Source organism: Myotis nattereri (assembly GCF_964212035.1).
Source record: "Myotis nattereri genome assembly, chromosome: 9".
Lineage (NCBI taxonomy): Eukaryota > Metazoa > Chordata > Mammalia > Chiroptera > Vespertilionidae > Myotis > Myotis nattereri.
In genome coordinates, this window is record NC_138084.1 from 42,886,156 (window position 1) to 42,909,757 (window position 23,602).

Below are 23,602 nucleotides of genomic sequence, written 5' to 3' on the forward strand. Positions count from 1 at the left end.
GCCTGCCTCACTCACACCATCACTAACACCCTCGCCCACAGGATGAAGTTGGAGCCCTGGTCCTGCCTTCATGCCCTTAACCCTCACCTCCTCACCCTACTCCTCCCTCCCACCCCTGATGCTGACTCCACCCACAGCACCCTCCTGTCAAACTCTGATCGGTTCTGAGCCATAATTCCCATGGAAACCAGGAAGGAAGATGAGCAAAAGGAAAGACAGATTCCAGCTTTCTCAGCAGCTCTACTACCTCCCCAGCTTTGGGCAGCTCTTGGCTCTCACCCCACGCCTGGGACAGGCAGTGGGCCCAGGTGCTCAGCTCCCCAACCCCAACCCCTCCTGCAATGTCCTCTGAGCCCCGTCGCCTCACTGAGCCCCGTCCCCTCACTGAGCCTCCCCATCCCCTCACTGAGCCCTTCCCCGCACTGAGCCCCCCATCCCCTCACTGAGCCCCGTCGTCCCCGCACTGAGCCCCCCCCGTCCCCTCACTGAGCCCCATCCCCTCACTGAGCCCCGTCCCCTCACTGAGCCCCGTCCCCTCACTGAGCCCCCCCGTCCCCTCACTGAGCCCCGTCCCCTCACTGAGCCCCATCCCCTCACTGAGCCCCGTCGTCCCCGCACTGAGCCCCCCCCGTCCCCTCACTGAGCCCCATCCCCTCACTGAGCCCCGTCCCCTCACTGAGCCCCGTCCCCTCACTGAGCCCCCCCGTCCCCTCACTGAGCCCCGTCCCCTCACTGAGCCCCATCCCCTCACTGAGCCCCGTCCCCTCACTGAGCCCCATCCCCTCACTGAGCCCCGTCCCCTCACTGAGCCCCGTCCCCTCACTGAGCCCCCCCGTCCCTGCACTGAGCCCCCCCATCCCCTCACTGAGCCCCATCCCCTCACTGAGCCCCGTCCCCTCACTGAGCCCCGTCCCCTCACTGAGCCCCCCCATCCCCTCACTGAGCCCCGTCCCCTCACTGAGCCCCGTCCCCTCACTGAGCCCCCCTGTCCCCGCACTGAGCCCCATCCCCTCACTGAGCCCCGTCCCCTCACTGAGCCCCGTCCCTCACTGAGCCCCGTCCCCTCACTGAACCCCATCCCATCACTGAGCCCCGTCCCCTCACTGAGCCCCGTCCCATCACTTAGCCCCGTCCCCTCACTGAGCCCCCCCGTCCCTGCACTGAGCCCCCCCATCCCCTCACTGAGCCCCCCCATCCCCTCACTGAGCCCCATCCCATCACTGAGCCCCGTCCCCTCACTGAGCCCCGTCCCCTCACTGAGCCCCGTCCCATCACTGAGCCCCGTCCCCTCACTGAGCCCCATCCCCTCACTGAGCCCCGTCCCCTCACTGAGCCCCGTCCCCTCACTGAGCCCCATCCCCTCACTGAGCCCCGTCCCCCGACTGAGCCCCCCCTTCCCCACACTGAGCCCCCCCATCCCCTCACTGAGCCCCATCCCCTCACTGAGCCCCGTCCCCTCACTGAGCCCCGTCCCCTCACTGAGCCCCCCCATCCCTGCAATGAGCCCCCCCGTCCCCTCACTGAGCCCCATCCCCTCACTGAGCCCCGTCCCCTCACTGAGCCCCCCCGTCCCTGCACTGAGCCCCCCCGTCCCCTCACTGAGCCCCATCCCAGCACTGAGCCCCGTCCCCTCACTGAGCCCCATCCCCTCACTGAGCCCCGGCCCCTCACTGAGCCCCCCGTCCCCTCACTGAGCCCCGTCCCCGCACTGAGCCCCGTCCCCTCACTGAGCCCCGTCCCCTCACTGAGCCCCATCTCATCACTGAGCCCCGTCACCTCACTGAGCCCCCCCGTCCCCTCACTGAGCCCCGTCCCCTGACTGAGCCCCATCCTATCACTGAGCCCCGTGCCCTCACTGAGCCCCGTCCCCTCACTGAGCCCCGTCCCCTCACTGAGCCCCATCCCATCACTGAGCCCCATCCCATCACTGAGCCCCGTCCCCTCACTGAGCCCCGTCCCCTCACTGAGCCCCGTCCCCTCACTGAGCCCCGTCCCATCACTGAGCCCCGTCCCATCACTGAGCCCCGTCCCATCACTGAGCCCCGTCCCCTCACTGAGCCCCGTCCCCTCACTGAGCCCCATCCCATCACTGAGCCCCGTCCCCTCACTGAGCCCCGTCCCCTCACTGAGCCCCGTCCCCTCACTGAGCCCCATCCCATCACTGAGCCCCGTCCCCTCACTGAGCCCCGTCCCCTCACTGAGCCCCGTCCCCTCACTGAGCCCCGTCCCATCACTGAGCCCCGTCCCCTCACTGAGCCCCGTCCCCTCACTGAGCCCCGTCCCATCACTGAGCCCCGTCCCCTCACTGAGCCCCGTCCCATCACTGAGCCCCGTCCCCTCACTGAGCCCCGTCCCCTCACTGAGCCCCGTCCCCTCACTGAGCCCCATCCCATCACTGAGCCCCGTCCCCTCACTGAGCCCCGTCCCCTCACTGAGCCCCATCCCATCACTGAGTCCCATCCCCTCACTGAGCCCCGTCCCCTCACTGAGCCCCGTCCCATCACTGAGCCCCGTCCCCTCACTGAGCCCCGTCCCCTCACTGAGCCCCATCCCCTCACTGAGCCCCGTCCCCTCACTGAGCCCCGTCCCCTCACTGAGCCCCATCCCATCACTGAGTCCCATCCCCTCACTGAGCCCCGTCCCCTCACTGAGCCCCGTCCCCTCACTGAGCCCCGTCCCCTCACTGAGCCCCATCCCCTCACTGAGCCCCATCCCATCACTGAGCCCCGTCCCCTCACTGAGCCCCGTCCCCTCACTGAGCCCCATCCCATCACTGAGCCCCGTCCCCTCACTGAGCCCCGTCCCCTCACTGAGCCCCATCCCCTCACTGAGCCCCATCCCATCACTGAGCCCCGTCCCCTCACTGAGCCCCGTCCCCTCACTGAGCCCCATCCCCTCACTGAGCCCCGTCCCCTCACTGAGCCCTGTCCCCTCACTGAGCCCCATCCCCTCACTGCGTCCCATCTCCTCACTGAGCCCCGTCTCTGCACTGAGCCCCATCTCCTCACTGAGCCCCGTCTCTGCACTGAGCCCACTCCTTCTCTCATGCCCATGCCCTTACCCACCCCATCGTCTCCCCTCACTGGTGCCTCCAGACTTCCAGTCTGTAGGATTCTGTAGTGCTGCTTTGGTTTCAGCCCTAGGATGTTTCCTCCCGAGCTTTGACTAGCAAGCTGTGGGGTGGAGGAAGGCAGGCTTGATACAGGCCCAGGGTTGCTGCCCAGAGTCCCGTCCAGCCTTGCCTGGACGGCTGCAGCCTCCAAGCTGCCCAGCTTCCCTCCACTGAATATCCTGGGCTGGCTCTGTTCCAAGGGGTGTCTCCGTCTGCCGTCAGCCACTGGCCCCAGCCCCCCCCCACACACACATGTACACACACATACACACACACACACACACACACACACACCAGGGCTGCTCAGAGCTGAGCCCATGAGAAGGGCTACCAGGCACAAAATTCTAAGGAGAGAGAGAGAGAGAGAGAGAAGGAGCCTAAGCAACAGAGCCCCGGGGCCCCAGGCTCTAAAACTCCCTGCCCATTCATTTAGGGAGGCCCCAGTGTGTGGCTTCGAGGTTCCAAGAACTCACAGGATTTTGTGTTCTAAGAAAATCAGAGCCTCTATTATAACGCCCCGTGTCTTGTGTTTTTTTTTAATTCTCACCAGAGGATAAGTAGAAGGGAGGGAGGAGGGGGAGAGAGAAAGAAATCTCGAGATAAGAGGGACACATGGATTGGCTGCCTCCCACACATGTTCCTACTGGGGCAGGGGAGCCTGCAACCGAGGCATGTGCCCTTAACCGGGAATCAAACCCTCAACACTTCAGTCCAAAGGCTGGCGCTCTAACCACTGAGCCACCGGCCAGGGCTATAATGCCCCATGATTTGAAGCGTCTGTACTTCCTACATTCTATGAAGGTGAGAGTTAGGGTCTGGAGGATGTAGGTGCCCAAGATCCTAACAGCCTATTATCCTAACTGCCTGAGACGCCAGGACTCCCCGATTCCAACACCAGGGTTTCCCTCAGAACCTGGTGGTCTGTGGGCTTGAGCCTCTGTGCATACCAGGTAAGAGGGGGCCCCAGCGAACCCCTGCTCATGTGAGGTGCATGCCAGCCTCCCCCTTTTTGCACGCACCCTTGTCCATGCTTAGGGTTCCACACCCTGCTCTCTGCTAATTAAATCCAAACTTTAACGGGGAGGGAGGGCATTGCCACCAGTGAGTACCTTCTGAGGGCCATTTAATCCAACTTTACAATTGAGGTAAAGACGGAGGTCCTGGGGACAGGTGGTCATTTGTCACTCAGCCGGAAGTAGTGGGACAGCAACCCAAACCTGGCCCCCGAAAACCCGGGTCTCCCAGTAGCAGGCCAGCTCCCCAGAAGAGCCTGGGAGCCTCCTTCTCAGTCCCTCCTCCGAGTTGGGGCCACCGTGGAGCAGCTCCTCTCACCCGCGAGGCCCCCCAGCTCCGGAAGGCAGAGACCGTGGTCCCCTCTTGTCTCGCTGCCCCAAGCTGGAGGCAGTTTAGAGCCCGTTTCCTGTCCTGATTGATCCACAGGCGCTCGATCCACAAAGACTCCTTAATGGGACCGGGAGATGTGGCGTTCCGTTTCTAAGCACCCGTCGCTATGGAAGCCAGGTGCTGCCAGCTCAAAGCCTAGCAACAAGGCTCCGGGTGGGGTGGGGAGGTGCGGGGCGGAGGGCATTGTCAGGGGCTCCCGAGGCAGCCAGCAAGAGAGGAGGGCTGGGGCTGCCGCCCTGGCTGGGCTGCAAGGGGAGGAAGGAGGCAGAGGGGGCAGGGCCAGGCAGAGAGAGACTTGCAGAGACCGACAAAGGGAATCCAGAGACACCGAACGGCAGAGACACGGTCAGAAAGAGGGAGACGCGGAAGGTAGAAGAAGACAAGTGCTGGTCAGAGTCTGGGAGACCACTGAGACAGACAATTGGCAGGGAGGGACTGAGTCGCAGACAGGCTGGCTCCCCGGCAGGGAGAGAGTGTGCCCGGGAGCAGGAGGAAGCCACAGGGGAATGACAGAGATGGATGGGCCCATGGCAGGAGGAGATAAGCCTGAGGCAGGAGGCAATACAGAGGCAGATAATAAAGAGAGGACTGGGAACAGAGGGGCAGGCGGGGCACGCAGATGGGGAGGCAGGGCAAGGCTGCGGCAGTCTGAGGACAGGGCGCAAGGTCCCGGGAGCCCTGAGCTGGCCCCAGTCCCGGGCCCCTACTCAGGGGTCTGCCCATCGGTGGCATGGGCCTCACCAGCCCTGTACAAACACCCCACCACCCGGTCTCCCCCGGAACACAGAGCCATCTGGGCACTCACTCGTGGCAAAGGGACTGGTCAGAGATCCCAAGTCTCCCTACCCGCCGGGACAGGTCAGCAGGCCTTGGGAATCCGCCCAGAGCTTCCCCACCCTCACCCGGTCCGACCACTCCCTGGTTACCATGGAGGCACCATCAGTACAGACAGCACACTTGTCCCCCTGCCACAGGGAATGAGCCTAAGATGCAACCCAAGGGTGGAGCAGACAGCATCCGTGGAGAGGTGGCCCACAGCTGTCCCTCTCGGGCTGTGTCTAGGGAAGGCCGGCGTGGGGGAACCCAGGGCAGCCGACCCCTCGGGTGCAGGGAAGTGGCAGGCGCTTGACAGGTGACATATCGTTAATCCTCAGGGCACCTGTTCTGGATGGGAAGACGGAGGGCCCCTTGAGGACAGTGACTGGTCCTAAGGGGCCTGACGCAGAACTTGAATCCAGGTCTCTAGGGGCCAGTGCAAGTTGGAGGGCCCCATTCCAGGGTAGAGACAGCTGCTCCAGGAAGGGGAGCAATCCCAGCCTGCTCAGGGGTCCTTCCCAGAGAGAAGTGGGGTTGGGTCCCAGGCCCTGCCCTGGCCACCATTCCTCCCAACACCAGACATCCCCCGCCTCATGTCAAAATGGGTGACAAGGTTTGCCTTAGACTCTGTCAGGTGTCAGCTCTCCCTCTCCCTCATTTCTCTCCTAATTGTTAACACTGTCAGCAGCACCTGACAGGCACTTTGGGAGCTCATGTGCCCTTAGAGGCACCCCATCTGCCCCCAGAGCCTTGCGCTCCCCAAACGCCTGAGGGAGGGACAAGACAAAGACTAAGCAAGCACCTACTACGTGGCCCTGGTGATGTGAAGCCCTGACATTCATTATCTCATTAAATTGTCCACAGGGAGCTCTGAGAGTTCACCCGCCTTTTGCAGCTCCTGGCGCCTGGCCTCCCTGCCCACCCTCCCCCCACCTCACAGCGCCAGTAGGTGCACACAGGTGCCTGGGAACTGGCTGTTTGATTCTCAGCTGCAGTGCCCATGGTGGGAGGCAGTGGGAGAAGAAGGAGGAAGGTGTAGGGTGGGCAGGTGGAAGGTGAGAGAAAGAGGGAAGGAAGAGCGGGGGAGGGGCAGGGGACAGCAGGCTGCTGCACACCAGCCTCACTACACACACACACACACACACACACACACACACACACACCCTGCACGCTGGGCCTGGGCCACAGCCCAGAAGATCGACCCGCGGCGCCATACTCCCTCGAGCCCCAGTTCCTGGAAGGCGGCACTGCAGGAACTATTGATCTGCCTCCCAGCCTCCTCTTCCCGCTGCCTGGAGGCTGCCACCTCCATGCAGCCTCCCAGCTGATTGGTGTCCCTGCCAGGGTGAGAGTCTAGGAGCAGCCCAGGGACAGTGAGCAGTGACCCCTCAGCTCTTCCTCCTCCTCAGGAACCTGGTCCAGGTGGGTGGGAAGTGCAAGGGCTGACATCTAGGTTCATGTTCATGCATGCACGTGTGTATGTGCATGTGTGTGTGCATGTGTGTGCATGTGTGCATGCATAAATAGGTCAGTAGGGCAGATGAGTTGTAAATACAAGATGTGAACCATACAACCTGGGTTCAAATCCCAGCTCCTCCATTTCCTGGCTATGGAACCTTGTGCAAGTCACAACCCCTCTGAGCCGCAGTTTCCGTATCTGTACAGTGGGGTTACCAATAATCACCAGTTAATAGGGAGAATGAGATTATACAGGCAGAATTCTGGCACAGGGCATGGCTCACAGTAGTTTTTGATACATGAAAGCTTTTATTACTGTTACTGTGAGGTGTGTGTGTGTGTGTGTGTGTGTGTGTGTGTGTGTGTGTATCCTTGGAAGATCCAGGAGTGATTCTGGCACTCCAGCAAGGGGGTATAGGCTGCTCCCTGACCCTCAACTGCTCTAGAGTAGGGGCTGCAGCCTCACTCTCAGCTTGGTCTCAGAGAAGGGAGACCTACGGCACCTCCCCAAATACACCACCTGGCTGGGCGAGGCTGTGTGAGGGAGATGGATGGCTTGGTGGCCACCAGGCAGGACTGGTGATTAGGAGACTAACAGCCCCGCATCCGGAAAGGAATGGGAGGGAGGCTGAACTGTGGGGCCATCCATCAGAGCTGGCAGGCCCAGCAAAGCTGTACAGCGAGATGGAAGAGAGGCAAGGGGACAGCTGTGAGGTGGGGGGAGTGCGGGCCAGCGAAGGGCCAGGCAGCCAGGCTCAGCCCAGCACTGACCCTTTCAATAGCCCCGAGTGAGTCACTGTAACCTCGGACCGCAGCTTCTTCCTCATGTCTCTGCCCAGATAAGTTCCAGCCACAGCAGATCCAGTATCAGGCCCAGGGACAAGAGGAGCCCGGGGAGGGTGTGAGGGCTTCAGAGATGCTCTTACCTCCTGGGTGCCCAATGCAGCCAAAGATCTCGGGGGTGCAGAGTAAGGGGACGTGGCACAGTGTCTGGGCTGAGAGCCCAAAGACCCACGTTTGAATCAATTTATGACCCTAAGCCCTTGCTGACCTTGGCCGAGCCCCTGACTTTTCAGGTCCGTCCCTGAATGCCCTCCCCAACTACCGTTTCCACACGCATGCTCAGTGTCAGACAGAGGAGTGAAGGGCCATTAGCAAGGCCCGTGCAAATTTCATTCAAACTGAGGGCAAAGCCTGGCAGACGAGGCTCAGTGGTTGAGCATTGACCTATGAACCAGGAGGTCACAGGTTTGATCGGTCGGGGCACATGCCTGGGTTGCAGGCTCCATCCCAAGTGTGGGGTGTGCAGGAGGCAGCTGATCAATGATTCTCTCTCCTCATTGAAGTTTCTATCTCTCTCTCTCTCCCTCTCCCTTCCTCTGTGAAATCAATAAAAAAAATATATTAAAAAAAACCAACAACAACCTACAAACAAAAACTGAGGGCATGGGCCCTCCCCTGCTTTTGGAGGAGCAGTTACCTGGGAAAATCCTGGCCTGCAAGTCTGGGACAGGAGGTCCTGTGTGGGTCCAGTAGGGCCCTGCAGGCCCACGGTCTCTAACGACCTCAGCGAGCTTCATCAAGTCACTTACCTCTCTGGGCCTGTTTCCCCATCCCGGAAATCAAACAAGCGACAACAACAATCTTCCGGGGCTCCTCTTTCCTTGTGAGACAGACTGCAAACTCACTGCGTCCACTCCCTCCCAGGAACCCGCTTCCATCCTACACTTAGGCTGCCCTGGGCTTTGTCAGCCCCCATCCCCCTTGTGTGCCCGCCTCTGACCTCCGTCTCTCCCCTGGAGAGTCTCCTCACTCAACAGGGCCAGAGGCACCACACGCCTTCCCGGGAGTGTCTGGGTCCCCATCTCACTGAGCTCTCAGGGTGAGGCCAGGCTGACCTGATTCCCAGGGTGCGGGAAGAGGTGGGCAGCTCAGGGCCTCCAACGGGGATGGCGCTCAGAGCAAATGAAAGGAAGGAAAGGAGAAAGAAGGGAGGGAGAAATGAGAAGAAAGCAGTAAGAAAGGAGGGAGGGAGGGAGGGAGACAATTGTCCCCAAGGTCCATTTGGATCTAACAATCTGAATGAACTCTAGTTCACTCCAGATGGAGCTCCCATACCCCACCCCCAGCTCACCTCACCCCCACTCCCCTTTGGGCCCCAGCTCTGGTCACACACATTTGAACAAAGGCCCAGAGCCAAAGGGGTCACTGGCCTCTGCCTGCACCCTGAATGGAGGCTAAGAACATGCCTGGTCGTCATAGCGATGCTGCGATGCTGTCATCACTAATTCATCACCCTGGCCCTGGGAGGCCAGGGAGGTGTGAGGAGAACTGGTCAGAGCTGATGAGAGCAGCCAGTGGGAGCCGGAGTCTTGGGGCTGTGGCCTGGGGGAGGGTCAGGGATTAAGTTCCATTTCTCCATCCAGCTGTGTCCTCCCTCAGTCTCCTAAGCCCTGGGAGGAGAGACACAGACTTCTTCCCAGTCTGTCCTGTGCACCTACTGTGTGTCCAGCTCAGTCCAACCACAGAGATGGGGGTCGGTTATGCTGGGATGGAAAGTCCCCCACCCGTGTCTGTGAGCATGTGTCCATGCCCTACTGTCCCCAATAGGGCAGGGGGATACCCCTCTAATGTCACAGGCGCTGAGAAGGGGTGGAGGGAAGATGGAGGAAGTAAGTCCATCTTGTGCCCCCTCCAGGCAGGCATGTGCCAGATACTCCTAAAAAGTAACCCATTCAATCCTCCCAGAAACCCTCCAAGGTTAGAATTTGTACTCCATTTTGCAGATGCCTGCATGTTCTTTCTGCCTAAATCCTCCCAGCCAATCCTGCCTGCTCCTCCTCCTCCAGGAAGACTTCCAGGCTGCCCACCCCATTCCCCCTCCTCTGAACTCACAGTACTGGTGGGTGCGGGTCCTGGTCTCCCCAGTCAGACTGACTGCTGGCTCCTCCTTCATCACCTTGGCCTGTGAAGGACTCACAGATTGTGTGTTTTTTCTGTTGGAAGTCACCTGTCCCTCAGGGGGCAGAAAGGCCAGACTCCACCGGCCAGGCACCCCTGTCCTCCTCTGACCCAGTTCCTTCATTCCCGGAACCTCGAAACAAGGAATCCACTTGGAGCAGGAGAGTGGGGATGAAACTAATGGCATTCACTCAACACCTATTTACTGAACACTTAGTGATGATTGGCCTGTGAATGGATCTCAAGACACAACAGTGAACAAAAGGAAACAGTCCTGCCCTTTTGGAGATTTGGATCCCGTCAGCTCAGCCCCGGAGTCTGCTTTACACACACCGACTAGTGCATGATTCTTGTAATATGTATGAGGTTGGTATTATTATGCCCATTTTACAGTGAAGAAAACTGAAGATTAGAGTGACAGGAACTTGCCCAGGGCCACACGGCTAGCAACCAGTAAAGGCAGGATGCAAGCCCAGAGGTGTCTGACCCCACCTCTCATGCTTGTTAAGTTCCTGGTGGGGCAGGGGCGTCACAGACCCAGTCCCTGCCCTCAGGAGTTCCGAGTCTAGTTTCCCCGCCAGGTCTCCCATAAGCACCACTGGGAAGTGCTCCCTGAGTCTGATCTGAGTCCTTCCTGCTGCGCTCTGACTCGGCCTCTCCGTGTTGGGGCCTCAGGGGGGCGGAGGATCAGCTGCCCTCTCCTTGCCGACGCCTGGGGTGCCTCCCTGAGCTCCCAGACCTTTCTCCACCCCCAGCCTGCACAGAGGCCTCCCCCACAGGAGGGAGTGAGGTGTATTCTAAAAATACCTTAATCCCTCCCTGCTTGTGCTCTCATTAAACTGAGTGAGTCACTACTTTAAGTAATTTATTGCTAGTTACATAATTGCTTTAATATTTGGTTCCAGAACTGGGGAACAAAAGTGCTCCCCTTCTTTTCAAGGACTTCCTAATCCACCGAGGGGTGTAAGGCCCCACGTGGGGAGATAGGGAGGGAAGTGGAGGCATCTTGGACCAGCCCCTGCTCTAGTCTGGACCAACCTATGACCATGCCCACTAGGGTCATGGGGTGCACCTGATCCTAGGAGAGGCAGGCTGTGGGAACCCCGACTCTCCACTCTGTCACCCACTCTGTGGGTTCCTGAGGCCACCACTCCCAGCTGCCCGAGCCCTCAGACCAAAAGCCTACCCTCAGGAGCCCATGTCCTGAGCACCCTCCCCTCCACACCTCACCGCCTCTGCCTGCCCACAGGAACCAGGCCCAGAAAGGGCGAGCAGCTCCTTGGCACCTCCCAGCTTCTCAGAGACACATCCACTCTCTGTGCCCAGCTTGTCGGCTGAAGGAAAACCCAGCACCTCTCTCAGCCCTGTGAGAAGTCACGCCCCCAAGGGGACTGACTGCAAAGGGCATAAGGGAAGTTGGTGGGCGGCAGGGGGGATAATGAAATATTCCTTTCTTGACTAAAAGGGTGGTTATATGACTGTATGTATTTACCAAAACTCATCGAACCATCCACTTTAAATTGGTGATTTTATGGTATGTAAATTATACCTTAATAAAATGGATACGAAAAATAAAATTTAAAAACGAAGTCACACCCCCACCTCCCGGGCTCCTGTCGCATAACAGCTGTGCAGAATCGGCAGCCATGCAGAAACCGAGGGGAGGGGGGAAGAACCAGCTGTGGGGGGCACGTAGTAGGTGCCACACCAAATGCGTGGGCTTCACTCAGCTCCAATTAGCAAGAGCTCACTGGGCACCTCCTGGGGCTACTTACACCTCCTTGATCTTGTTAGCTCTTCCCGTGTTCTCTCTCACGCAGCCCCGCCGGAGAGGGGCCGAGCTGTGCGCCAGGTGCACTACAAACTTTGTCTCATTTAATCCTCACTGCCGCCCTAATAAGGTGAGCTCTACTATTATCCCCTTTTCCGGCCGGGGAACAAAGGTCCCACAGCCAGGAAGTGGGGGAGCTGAGGTTTGCACCAGGAGGCATTCCCCCAGGCTTGTGTTCATAATCACCCGCCTCTACTACTAGATGGCATGCTCAGGAAGCCATGCCCCGAGGCTGTGCCTCTGACCCCAGGCCCCGAAGAGTGAGGTCTTCACTAGGCTTAGAAGTAGAGGCAGGGTACACCCAAGCAAAGAAGGTGAGTGAGCGTGTGTGAGCTCAGAGAGGGGGCCAGAGGGAGGGCGGCTTTGGGAAGGAGGGAACTGGGTCAGGCAGCCAGCCTCGAAGAAACACAGAAGAAAAGAGGCAGAGGGCAGCCAGCTATGCCAGCCTGTGGGTTAAATGCCTGCTCAGTCCCTGAGCAGCCAGGGCTTCTTACTGCTATTCCTGATTCATTCCCCCAAATTTGTCTCTTCCCAGTTTCTTGGCCCTAATTGCCTACCCACAACCACAGTCACCACTTCACCAAGCACAGGCAAAAGCCTTCATCCCAAAACTTGTCGAAGGCTGGGGAGTGCCATGTGGCTGGGGAGTGCTCCAAGGTTGAGGCGTATGGAAGGGAAACCAAGACCTGAAGATGATAGAAACCAGCCCGGTGAAGGGAGGGGTATCGAGGAAGGGTGTTCCAGGCAAAGGGAACAGCATATGCAACGGCCCAGAGGTGAGAGATGCTGCACAGGTGGGGAACCAAAGCTCACGGGGCCTGGCTACCTGATGGGCCTATGCTGAGTGTGCGTGTGCTGCGGGTGTGCCCCCTGTGTGTGCTGAGTCACGTCTGTGCTGCCCACCTGGGTGTGTACACCTGGGCTGTGTGCACAGGTGCTGCAGTTCCTTGTTTCCAGGTCAGTTTTTAGACTCATCCTTGCCTGTTTCTCGGTGTGTATTGATATGTGTTGTGTGTGTGCTGTTGTCTGCTTCATTGTGTGTGCATTCCTGTGTCTGTTGAGTTTTTCTGTTTATGTGTATTTGTATCCTCATGCCTGAAGCTGTATGTTTGTGGCCAGGACACTTGATCCCTGAGCTCAGGTGTGTGTGTGGGGGGGGGGGGGGCAGAGGAGAAGCCTGGGGCAGGGGGTGATGGAGCTGGGATCCAGTTGCACACAATAGCACCTAATGACCGCAGAGCACTTAGTGGGGGTGAAGCTGCACCGGAGATGCTAATTAACACTGATACTGAGTCAGCGGCCTGGGGCCCGTGGAGGCTGTAAGTGGATTCCCACTGGCACATAACACTCGGATGAGCTGGCTGGGCCAAGGCCTCTAACCACAGCACCAGGAGGGGACCATCTCACTGACTGTCTCCCAGGGAGGCCAAGGCCTAGGCTCTAAACAGCAAGAAGGATTGAGCTCAAACTCCAGGACGAAGGTCTTAAAAGGGAGGATTTTCATTAGACTTGGCAGTGGACAGGTGATAAGGGATGAGGCAACCATGACACAGCTCTGCTCTTGGGGCTGTGGTCTGAGGGGGTGACTTCTGATGCCATGGATGGCGCTCTGGAGTGTGGAAGCCACAGGCCCCGCGAGGCAGGGAGGGGTGCTCCTGGAGGGGGTCTACGTGGCCACACCTCCCTGCACTGGTGGGTGGACACTGGGGAGCTAGGTGGGTGAGCCAGCGGGTGGGGGCTGCCCGTTTCTCTGGCCTGTTTATGTAGCTCACCTGTCCTCAGCCACCCCCCACTCAGCCCTCTTGCCTCTCACCTGAGTCTCCACACCAGCCTCCCCGCTGGCTCCTCTAACCCTTCGCTCGGAGCTTCCTAAACCCAAAGGTCCTCACGGCCTGAAGGGCCCTCTCCAGCTGCCCCAGTGCTGCCCAGACAAGGAGCAGGGCTGGCAAGGCAGGAAGGAGCTCCAGGGCAACACCGCCAGGACTGGGTAGTCACAGGCAGGGCCTGGCTTCTGCTCCGAGACCCACCAGCTGTGTGACCTTGGGCAGGTTGGCACTGTCTCTGGGCTTCAGTTTCCCATCAACCACTGGTCCCTCCAGATCTTCCAGATATCCGCCCTTTCGCTGTGCTCTGCTCCGGAGGCTGGCTTCCAGTCAGGCTTCATGTCCCCACACCCTTGCCCTCTGGCCTCCGTTGGGTTCTGCCAATGGGGGTGGGAGAGCAGAGAGCATTCACACCTGGGGTATTTACACCCTCAGCCACCCCACCTGCTCTGATCTGGAGAACTCTTCTTGCCCCTCTGGCCTCTCAGATGCTAGTCCTAAGCACCCCGACGTGCTCAGCTGGTTCCCTTACCTTGCCCCACCTCAGTAATAGTTGCTTCATCAAACTGCCTTCAATTAAACCATGTGAGGGTGTCATCCATCTCCCCTCTACAAAGTAGGGCTAACTCCTTGAAGGATAGTTGAGGTGATTAAACAGGTGGTTTTAAAATATAAAGGGCATCTGTAAGCCTTAGCTCTCTCCATCCAGCCCCCAAATGCCGCCCCACATAAAGCTGTCAGCTAACTGAGTTCTCTGGTGTGGGGAGGATGCAATACCAAGCCACCTGCTTCCCTCCTCTCCCACCCAATGCCCGCCCAGCTGCCTGCACAGGAAGCTCCCACCTCTGCTCATCCAGAGCCAATGTCTGTGCCCCCAGCCATGGGCCTCCCACCTCAGAGCCCCCCACAACTCAGCACAAAGCAAGGTGTCCGTCTGCCTGTCTGCTCTGCTGCCCCAGCACTGAACCGGCAAAGCTGTGGAGTGGCCCGGTCCTAGCTCTCACCGCCCCACCATCTCCACCAGCGCGTCCCCACATCCAGCCCCTGCCTCCAGTTCCAACTTCCAGGAAGACACATTCCTCTCCAGTTTCCCAGGGAAGGGGGCTCCCTGTTTCCAGATGGACAGGCTAACTTACACATTCCCACTGCCCAAGCTGTGTGTGTGTGTGTGGGGGGGGGGGCACTCTGGGCTCAAACCTCCCCATGCTGAGTGGGCTGAGGCATGTCCCTCTCTGGCCCCTCCGTGGCAGCTACAGCTCCAATGGACCTCGGAGAGCTTGCACCCAACTTTCCTGCTAGGGCAGGAGTCTCACCTGCAGGCTCCCTAACCAGGCTGCCCAGTGCCCACTCACACCTCCCACCCCAGACAGCAAGTTCATCCCATCCTCCCAAGGCAGCCCCTTCCCTAGGGGACTGCCTGCCACCCTTGCACTGAGCCAAGCTGGGCCTCCAGGACTCTCCCACCACCCCAGTGCTGCCTCAGTACTGAGTTCAAGGAGAGATTATAGGAAAAGCCTTAGGATAATAGAAACCTGAAAAAGCATCTGATGCAAAGATGAGGAAATTGAGGTTTCTAAGGAGGCCCCTCCCCTGGTCCTACCCCACTACTGGCTCCTCTCCATGGAATCTCCATGCTCCCTGAAATGACAGACTTCACAAGTTCCCAGGAGGAATCTCACAGCAGGCGGAAGCTCTGGTCCAAATTTCAAAGGCTGCATCTGAGGCCTGGGAGGAGTGGAAATGCCCAGGTACAGAAGGTGGCCTCATGCCAAGACTTAGATCTCTACCCTGAGCTCCCCATTTGCTCAAGAGCCTGGAGGGAGAGAGGGAGAGAGGGAGGCAAGGAAGGAGGAAGGGAAGGAGGCCAGACACACCCCTCCCTCTGCTCCAAGCCCTGCCATCTGGCCCTGGACCCAGCTGTGTGACACTGGATTAATCACTACCTCTCTCTGGGCTTCAATATTTGCATCTATACAACAAAAAAGACTGGGCTGGGAGTCCCTGAAACTCTAGTGGGGTGCTGGTGGGACCATTAAGAGTTCTTAGGAGCATGAAACCTAGACACCCCTCAGCCATGTCTAGCATCTCAACCTAACAGCCCCAGATCCCGCTGACTCAACCTGAGCCCTAACACAAAGACCACCTGACCCTCTCGGGGTCCTCACTGATGGGGGGCGGGGGTTGCCCAGATTCCCCGGAGGAAATGCCAGCCCCATACATGACAACCCTTCAGCCCAAGTCCACACACATCTTATCGCTCCCTTCAGGCAGGTAGGACCCAGGAGAGAAAGTGTTGAGTCGCCAGACCTGGAGCCAGGCCTTGCTGGGCCAGCAGAGCAGGTGCCTGTGCCTTCACACACATTCACTCCCCCACGCCCTCACACTCATACATGGACACCATATGCCCAGACATCACACCCACACACAGTTTTACCAGGACACATGCACATAACACTACACACAGGTATACACACACAAGTCATATTTGCATGTACATAACCATTTATCAATAAATCAGGCATAAAAACAGACGCTCACATGTTCACACATATGAATATATCCACACTTTCATTCAAACACTGATGCACATGCTCTCACCCTCTCCGACCTATATACATACATGCACAACTGGAAGCTCACATTCAGGAGCGCGCACACACACACCCACACCCACACACACACAGATACAAAGAAACACAAATAAGCCAACCAATCTCACCCTCATCTCAGTAATTCACAATCTAATAGAAACCCAGACCCCAGCTGCAATGTCATTCTAAATCCATGTCCAAATCAGCCTGTCCCAGAACTGTGAGGAGAAACTTTCTTGTCTGCCGGCTTAATCCTTCCAGTGTGTCTGTCCCTGCTGTGTTGAGGTCCAGCCTTTCCTCAGCCTTCCCCCCCTTCCCCCCGCCCCCAATCAATTTCAGCAAGGCCCTCCCACCCCTGGCCCAGTGGAAGTGAAGAAAAATGGGCTGTCCTCTCTCCTCCCTTCATCTCTGCTCCTTGTCCAGCTCTGGCCCTCCCTCTCTCCGGCCTTTCACACGTAAGGAAGATCCAGGCTGGACGGGATGGTATGTGACAGCAACCCCTGCTGGAGACATGTGGCATTACGGAACAGCTCTATGGTACATGACCATCACTCCCCAGGCTGGAGTGGAAGGGAGTAGGGTGAAAGGGAGAGGAAGAGGAGGAAGAGGAGGAAGAGGAGGAAGAAGTGTGGCGGAGGAGAAGGAGCAAAATGCTGGGAGCACCAAGGATGGGGTTTAGAAGCTTTAGCCTGTCTTGTGGTTCTCCACTCCTATCCATGCAGCCCAGGCTGCAAGATCACTCTTCCCAAAGCCCAGCTCTAATCAGGCCCTGCTCCTGCTCAAAACCCTTGGGCAGTGACAAGTCCAAACTCTGAGCCTGGAATCAATCTCTTAGCCTCACGTCCCACGGAGCCCAGTCCTTGCCTTTGTCCCTTGAGCTGGGTCTTAGCTCAGCTGCTCCTCTGCTGAGATATCTACTTGTCCATATCTTGCCTGTCCTTCAAGGCCGGGCCCTTGCCGCCTGGAGGATAATCCACGGAAAGAGCAGGGGCTTTGGGGACAGGCAGACCTGTGCTCCAGGCCTGGCCCCATCAGTCACTGGCTGAGTACCTCTGGGCAAAGCATTTCCCCTCTCAGATCCTCTGTCGTTCATCCAGAAAGCAGCAGTCTCTTGTGTGTGTGGTGGGGATTAAATGAGATCATGGATGTGAAAACAGTGCTCTGGAGGCTGTGAACTTTTGTGTGAATTGGTGAAGAGTGATAATTACGGCTTAATCCTTTTATCCCTGCCCCACCCGCACTCCCAACACACAGCAGGCTGAGGGACGCCTGAGGGAAGGGACCGAGGCTGCTTCACCTTTGGGCCCCAGGCCCGCAGCACTCCCCAGGGCCCATCCCCAGCCGGACTCAGGCGTGGCGCTGGGTCCAAAAAGGGCAGGACTAAGTGTTCTTACTGCAAATTCACACTGGACTACAACTCCCAGCATGACCACAGACTGCCATGGGCGTGGCCTCAGGTTTAAACCCTTTCTAACCAAGCCCTTTCCTCCACTGTATTCTCTGAGGATTAGTCTCAGACCAGACCGGACCCTGGCAGCCCAAGGAAGCCGTCACATGTCTCTGAGGCCCTGGTCCCCTCCCACAGAGCACCCACACTTCTCACCATTCCCCCCACCACGGCTCCATTTCAGACCTCCTGTCTCCCACACAACGACAGCTTCTGGGCTCTCAGCTCTTGCCTCTCCCACTCCGGGCCCCACTGAGTCTTTCTAAAACTGTAGGTGCATGTGGGCGGTTCATCATGGCAGCAGCTAACCTTTATAAGCACCTGATCCATGCTTGGCACTCTGCTCTCCACTTGCAGATTCTTCAGGAAAGTCTTATTATTCCCAAGCCACTGCTCACATGGGGGTCAGAGAAGTTAAGTAAGTTGCCCAGGACCACACAACTACAAAATAATGGTGCTGCAATTTGAACCTTTGCCTGTCTGCCACCTTCTCTATCCTATATTCAAAGCCTCTTCTGAACCCAGGGTTGCCATCCAGAGTGAGACCCAGAAGCCCCAGGGTCCACATATCTCATCAACCACACTGTTGGGAAGTCCTCCCAAATGTCCGATCTAAATCTCTTCTGCTGCACCAAGCCCCAGGTGCCTCCTGTTTTTCAGGGCGGGCAGTGAGAAGGGTGACTTCAGGGACTTCAAAAACTGGGTCACGTCACTGGGGACCTGGCCTTTCCCAGGGAGTGGGCAGCTGAACAATGGGAGATAAATGTGTGGAAACATCCCTGTTACTAAATATATCAACTCCTGAGAGGATGGGGGTGCTGAAAGGGAGCCCGTGGCCCAAACCCTAGAGGCCATGATCTTGAGGCTCGGACAAGCTGGGTGCTCAGAGCAGCAAAGGCTACTCTTGCTCTCCTGGTGGCTGAAGCTGAGGGGGTGTGAGGCCAGCACTACAGGGGTGATGTCTCACCTTCCAGGTCAAAGCTGCCAAGCCCGAGCTGGCTGATTTACATATTACTTTGCATTCATTTGCATGGCACTTTCTGGAAGGGGCCCACCGCCCTTCCCCCATTTCCAGGGTCCCCCCCCTTTTTTTTTTCACTGAACACCCCATTCTCAAGCAAGGAGGAGCCCCTCAGCGGAACTGCTGGGGGCATTAGGAGAGACCAAGAAGTTGTAGACAGAAAATGCTTCCTATGGTCGACCCTCAGTTCCCCACTCCCGCTGCCCTTCACACCTAGGTCACTGAACTCCCACAGTTCCCACACACGCACAGCTCTCCTCAACGCCTTGCACGTGGCCTTCCTTCTTCCTGGAGCTAGCCCTCAATGCTGCCTAGAGCGGTGACCCTTCCTTCTAAGGCCAGCCCCAAAGCCCTCCCCTCTTAAATGCCTGCCCCTGACATGGGCAGAGGTAGGAAAGGCCATGGCTTCCCTCCGCATGGTCCCTGGCTCTGTGGGGCCGCCATGTTGGTTGAGCAGCAACCCAGTGAATGGCGGCTGAACGAACCAAGGAATGAATTAATCCCATCCCCCGTGTCTCTCTGAATCCCTCTGGGCCCCTCTCCCTGGAGGCCATCACTCACCTGCAAAGCCAGGAGGTCCCACAGCCCCTCTGTGCTGGTAGGAAGGTCTTGCTGTCGTCTATGCTCACTCCCTTCTCTGGCCATGCCGCCTTCGTTATCATTATTTTTAGAGCAGGGTCAGGGGCTGCCCGATTTTAGTTTTACCATCTGTTCATCTCTCTCTGCCCAGGAGGTATTCATTCTACTCCTGAACCATTATGCCTCAGCCTGGCCTTGCTTAGGAGGAAGGACAGTGACCAGGATAGAGCAACGACACCAGGCCAGGCAGGTATCCTGGAGCAGCCAGGCCCTGTGATGAGCCCAGGGCAGGTGTAACCACTGCAAGGGAAAGGCTGCCCGAGAGGGAAGGGATGAGCATCCTGTCCCTTGGGGTATGTAAGCTGGGCTGGACAGACCTGCGAGTGAACTGCAGGGAGGAATGAAGCAACTTCTAGAAGGTGGCCCGGATGCTCATCATGTCCTCTCCCACCAGAGGCTGCACTGAGCCTGGGGGCCCAGCCCCGTGCTGTGAGTAGGGGAGCACAAGGAGGTGGCTCCTGCCTTTGAGGAACTCCTTGGCCGCCTGGGTGAGGAGCTCACACACAGGACATCACAGGGGAAGCCTCACTCGGCTGTATTTCTGAACCTGTGGCGTCGGAGAAAGAGACTCCAGGGTGAATCAGAGGGTGAGAGAGCCAAGGAGAGCTCCCTAGGGGAGGCTTCCTAGTCAAAAGCCTTGCCCCAGCTCCCTCAACCCAGAAGGAGAAGTCCAGACCCCTTTACCTGGCACTTGAGACCCCACAGAGTCTGGCCCCTTCTGCTCTCTCTTCTTTTCAATGCTCCTGCCAACCCAAACTCTTACTGCCCCTGGAACATGCCACACTGTCTCACATCTACCCACCTTTACATGCCGTTCCCTCTGCTCTTCCCTGCTTGGGCAATTCCTATCCATTCTTCAAGACTCCGTCCTAAGGTCTGTTCCTCTGAACCCCTGGCTGGGTGTGGCCCCCATAGTTCCGGGGCTTACCTCTGCAAGCACTGTCCACACGGCAGGTTCTGAGTTTCCACTCTGCCTCCCTCATCAGACTGGGCACTCCCTCAGGGCAGGGTCTGGGTTGGTGTCCTCTCTGTGTCCCGAGTGACCAGCCCAGTCAGCACCAAGCAGGCACTGGGGAGTCCCTGTTGGATAAGTGACTGAATAAATGAGTGGACGCATGCGGGAATGGAAGCGTGCTGAGAGGGTAGACTGTAACGGCAAGCAGCAGAAGCCTGAGGCGTGCAGGCCCGACCACACAGCAGCACGCTGAGGGTGAGACTCCCAGTCCATTAAAACTGAAGGGGGTACCGCCAGGAGTTCTGCCTCCCCCATTTGGCGAGGTCCCAGCCAAGCCATCAGTAGTCCCTGGAGACAGGAGGCTGGAGTGGGAAGCAGGAAGAGTGGCAGGAGTTTCTTGGTGGGCAGGGGCAGCTGGGGGGTGTGGGGAGCCTAAAGGCAGTTAACCCTCACTGAGTCGACCCAACTGAAGCAAACAAGAGGTCCCATGTGGGGCCTGAAGGAGGAGATTGAGGCTCAGGTTTGCTGAAGAGCTTCAGCCCCAGCCTTGCAGCCAGAGGAGGATGACAATGCCACAGCCTCAGTTTCCCTGTTTGAGAAACAATGGCCCTGTGATCTCTGACCCTCTGCATCCTGGCCAGAGACCTTGCAGGGGTCTCCCCACTACTTTACGTATCTGAGGCTTCCAGCTATCCTGCACCTCCAAGCCTGAGCTGCCTCATGCTCCCTTCCCCATGCTCTTCCAAGCCCTCCAGGCTCTCCCTTCAGGAAGCCTTGGTTTCATCTGCGCCTTGGCCCACTCAGACCCAGACCTCATGATGCCTGCCTTGGCCTGGCCTCCACACTGGCCTCCTGGCCATCTCTCTCCCAGTTTAACTCTGACAGCACCATCGAGGCAGCTTTTTAAAACCCAAATTTGATGATGCCTCTCCACTGCATCATACCTTCCCGGACTCCCCAGGTCCCTCAGGGTAAAGCCCAAGAGGCCTGGGGCTCAAAGTGCTGCAGGATGTGGTTCCTGCCTACCCTCCAGCCTTCTGCTGCACATGCCCCATCCCAACCCAGGGCCTTTGCTCATGCTGCACCCATTCACCCTCCACCTGTTAGCTTGATCCTGGTCTTCACAGCGTAACTATTCTCAAGCCATTTGTCTAGGGAGCTTAGAAGGCCCCAAAGGGCAGAGGCATTCTTGCCTGTCTTTCTGCATCTCCCTACAGGGCGTAAAATGAACTGTCCTGGACTCACGGAGGCGGCCACATGTTCAGGCACCCCCACCCTGCTTCAGTGGGCCAGTGTCCCAGCTGTGTCCTCAACCACCTGAGAAAGAAAACAGCCATCCATGCACACTCAGTTAAACACACACATATAGTCACACACATGCACCAGCCACACAAGGAACAACAAACATACTCATGCACACTAGCACCCTGATTATACACCCACATCAGGACATTTAGGCTAACAGTCACGCACACGCACACACACACACACACACACACACACACACACATGCTAATATTCACACACTAACAAATAAACCCACACACATGAATGCACATGGAATCAAACAACATGCTCAATATTGAGTCGTCTATTTTGTAGACACAGCACACATATTAACATGCATGCCTACATACACATTCAAATGAACACACATGCACACACCTACACACAGACACCAATCTGCACTCAACCTCTCACAATCACACTGGGATGCTCACACCCTGCTCTTCACAACCACCAAAGACCCCAGAACTCACAGGCCCCTGTATACCCCACGTGTCCCCTTGCACCCCACACATGTACAAACATACATATACCCTCAGGTAGCCTGGCATGGACCTGCCGCCTCAGCAACCCTCAGACGGGGGAGGGGCACCTCCTCCACTCACCTGCACGTGCATCCCCTGCACGTGGGCAAACACGAGGCTGGTGCACAGGGACCTCATTCCAATGAACACTGTGCTCTGACTGGGACAGGTGATTTGGGGTAAATTTGCCTAAACTGGCGCCTCTCAATCCCAATCCCAGTTCCATGGAGGGCAGTTGCTCCAGAGCTACTCATTCATTTTTGTGTAACCGCCCCCCCCCAACACACACACACACACACACACAACACGAGCACCGGTGTCTGGACAGTCCCTCTCCAAGGTCCTGAATTAATCTATCTGCCACCCGAGCTCCTTGGAACCCCTCACCCCACCCCCCACCCACTGCAGACCTCCCCCAACCCCAGCCCCTGAAGGCATGATTCCAGTTTATTACCAAACCATCCCCCAACCACCAGCTCTTCTGTGGGACCCCAGCCACACCACCCCCTAGATTGACACCAGGCATCCCTGCCCTATACAAAGCCCCCCCTCCCTGCGATTCCATAGTCCAGCAACCAGGTGCCCAGGAGCCGGATCGATCACCCCACGTGGCTCAGCTCCATACCAAACCCAGCTCCTTGGAGGGACTCCCAGGACCCCGTCCATGGCACCTCTTGCAGCCACTCACACAGACCCCAACCCCTCAACAGTACTCACGGCTCAGCCGGTCGCGCTGCCGGGTACTGCTGGCTCCTGCAGAGGATGGAGTGGCCGCATGCCTGCCCCATCACTACTCATCATCTGCCTCCCCAGCCAGACTAAGGTGGCACTTTGCCCTTCCCACCCTGCCCAGGGTTCCAGGCAGGGCACCTGGGCCAGCAAGCACGGGGACCAAGAGCAGCAGCCTGTCCCCAACTCAGCCTGGACTCAGCACCCCAATCCAGCTCTGCTGCCCTGGCTTCTCCCGGCTGCTCTCGCCTCTCCCGCTGCCACTGCCTCTGCCGCTAGGCTGGCTGGCTGGCTCTGGGAGGAGGTTGGAGTTCTGATAATGCAGAAGGGGGAGGGGAGGAGGAGGAGGCGCAGAGAGGCAGAGAGAGAGAGAGAGAGAGAGAGAGAGAGAGAGAGAGAGAGAGAGAGGAAGGTAGAGAGAAACTCTGGCTGGAAGAGAACAAGAAATACACACAGAGGAAGAGACTGAGAAACAGAGAGGAAAGGGGACAGAAACATGTGAAGGAGAGGAGAAAGGGATCAGAGCCCAAGAGCGATCAAGATGCTTGAGTATGAGCCCCTACTAGGCGTTGTGGGCATCCAAGCCGCAGCCTCCCCACACAGCCTTCATCACCAATGGACTACAGTCAGGGAGGGCCTGCCACACGCTGCCCCATCCCCCGAGAGGACTCCTCGGGAGGATGACCTCACCCAATGGAATGGGGCAATTAGACAATGAAACGGGCAGGGAGTTGTCTCAGCAAGTCTCCTATTGGCCACAGGAGGAAAAGCTCCACAGCTTGAGGCAGGAGGTTGGGGTTTGAGTCCTGGCTCCACCACTTACACACTCATTCATTCATTCAAACACCTATGACTGGCCAACGTCATCGGATATGACTCAAACTGCTTCTTGCCCCGGAGAAGCACCCAGACAAGGGAAGGGGGAACTTGCAGTGTGGCAGAGGGAAGCATTGGGTCTGTTGTGCTCAGAGGGGGCCCCTGACCCAGTCAGAGATTGGCGAACA

At 57.9% G+C, this 23,602-nt stretch overlaps 1 protein-coding gene across 2 annotated transcripts in view; it reads right to left on the reverse strand.

The window, feature by feature from the left end:
• Nucleotides 1–22,872, reverse strand: part of PDE2A (phosphodiesterase 2A) — a 92,260-nt gene extending 69,388 nt beyond the window's left edge. The window contains exon 1 of one of the 2 annotated variants that reach the window (XM_081099128.1): nt 22,587–22,872. In XM_081099128.1, the coding sequence (XP_080955254.1) occupies nt 22,587–22,657 (71 nt within the window). In that variant the 5' untranslated portion in view covers nt 22,658–22,872. The remainder of the gene's footprint in view (nt 1–22,586) is intronic. The other variant, XM_081099130.1, reaches the window with a different exon arrangement.
• Nucleotides 22,873–23,602: the final 730 nt, after the last annotated feature.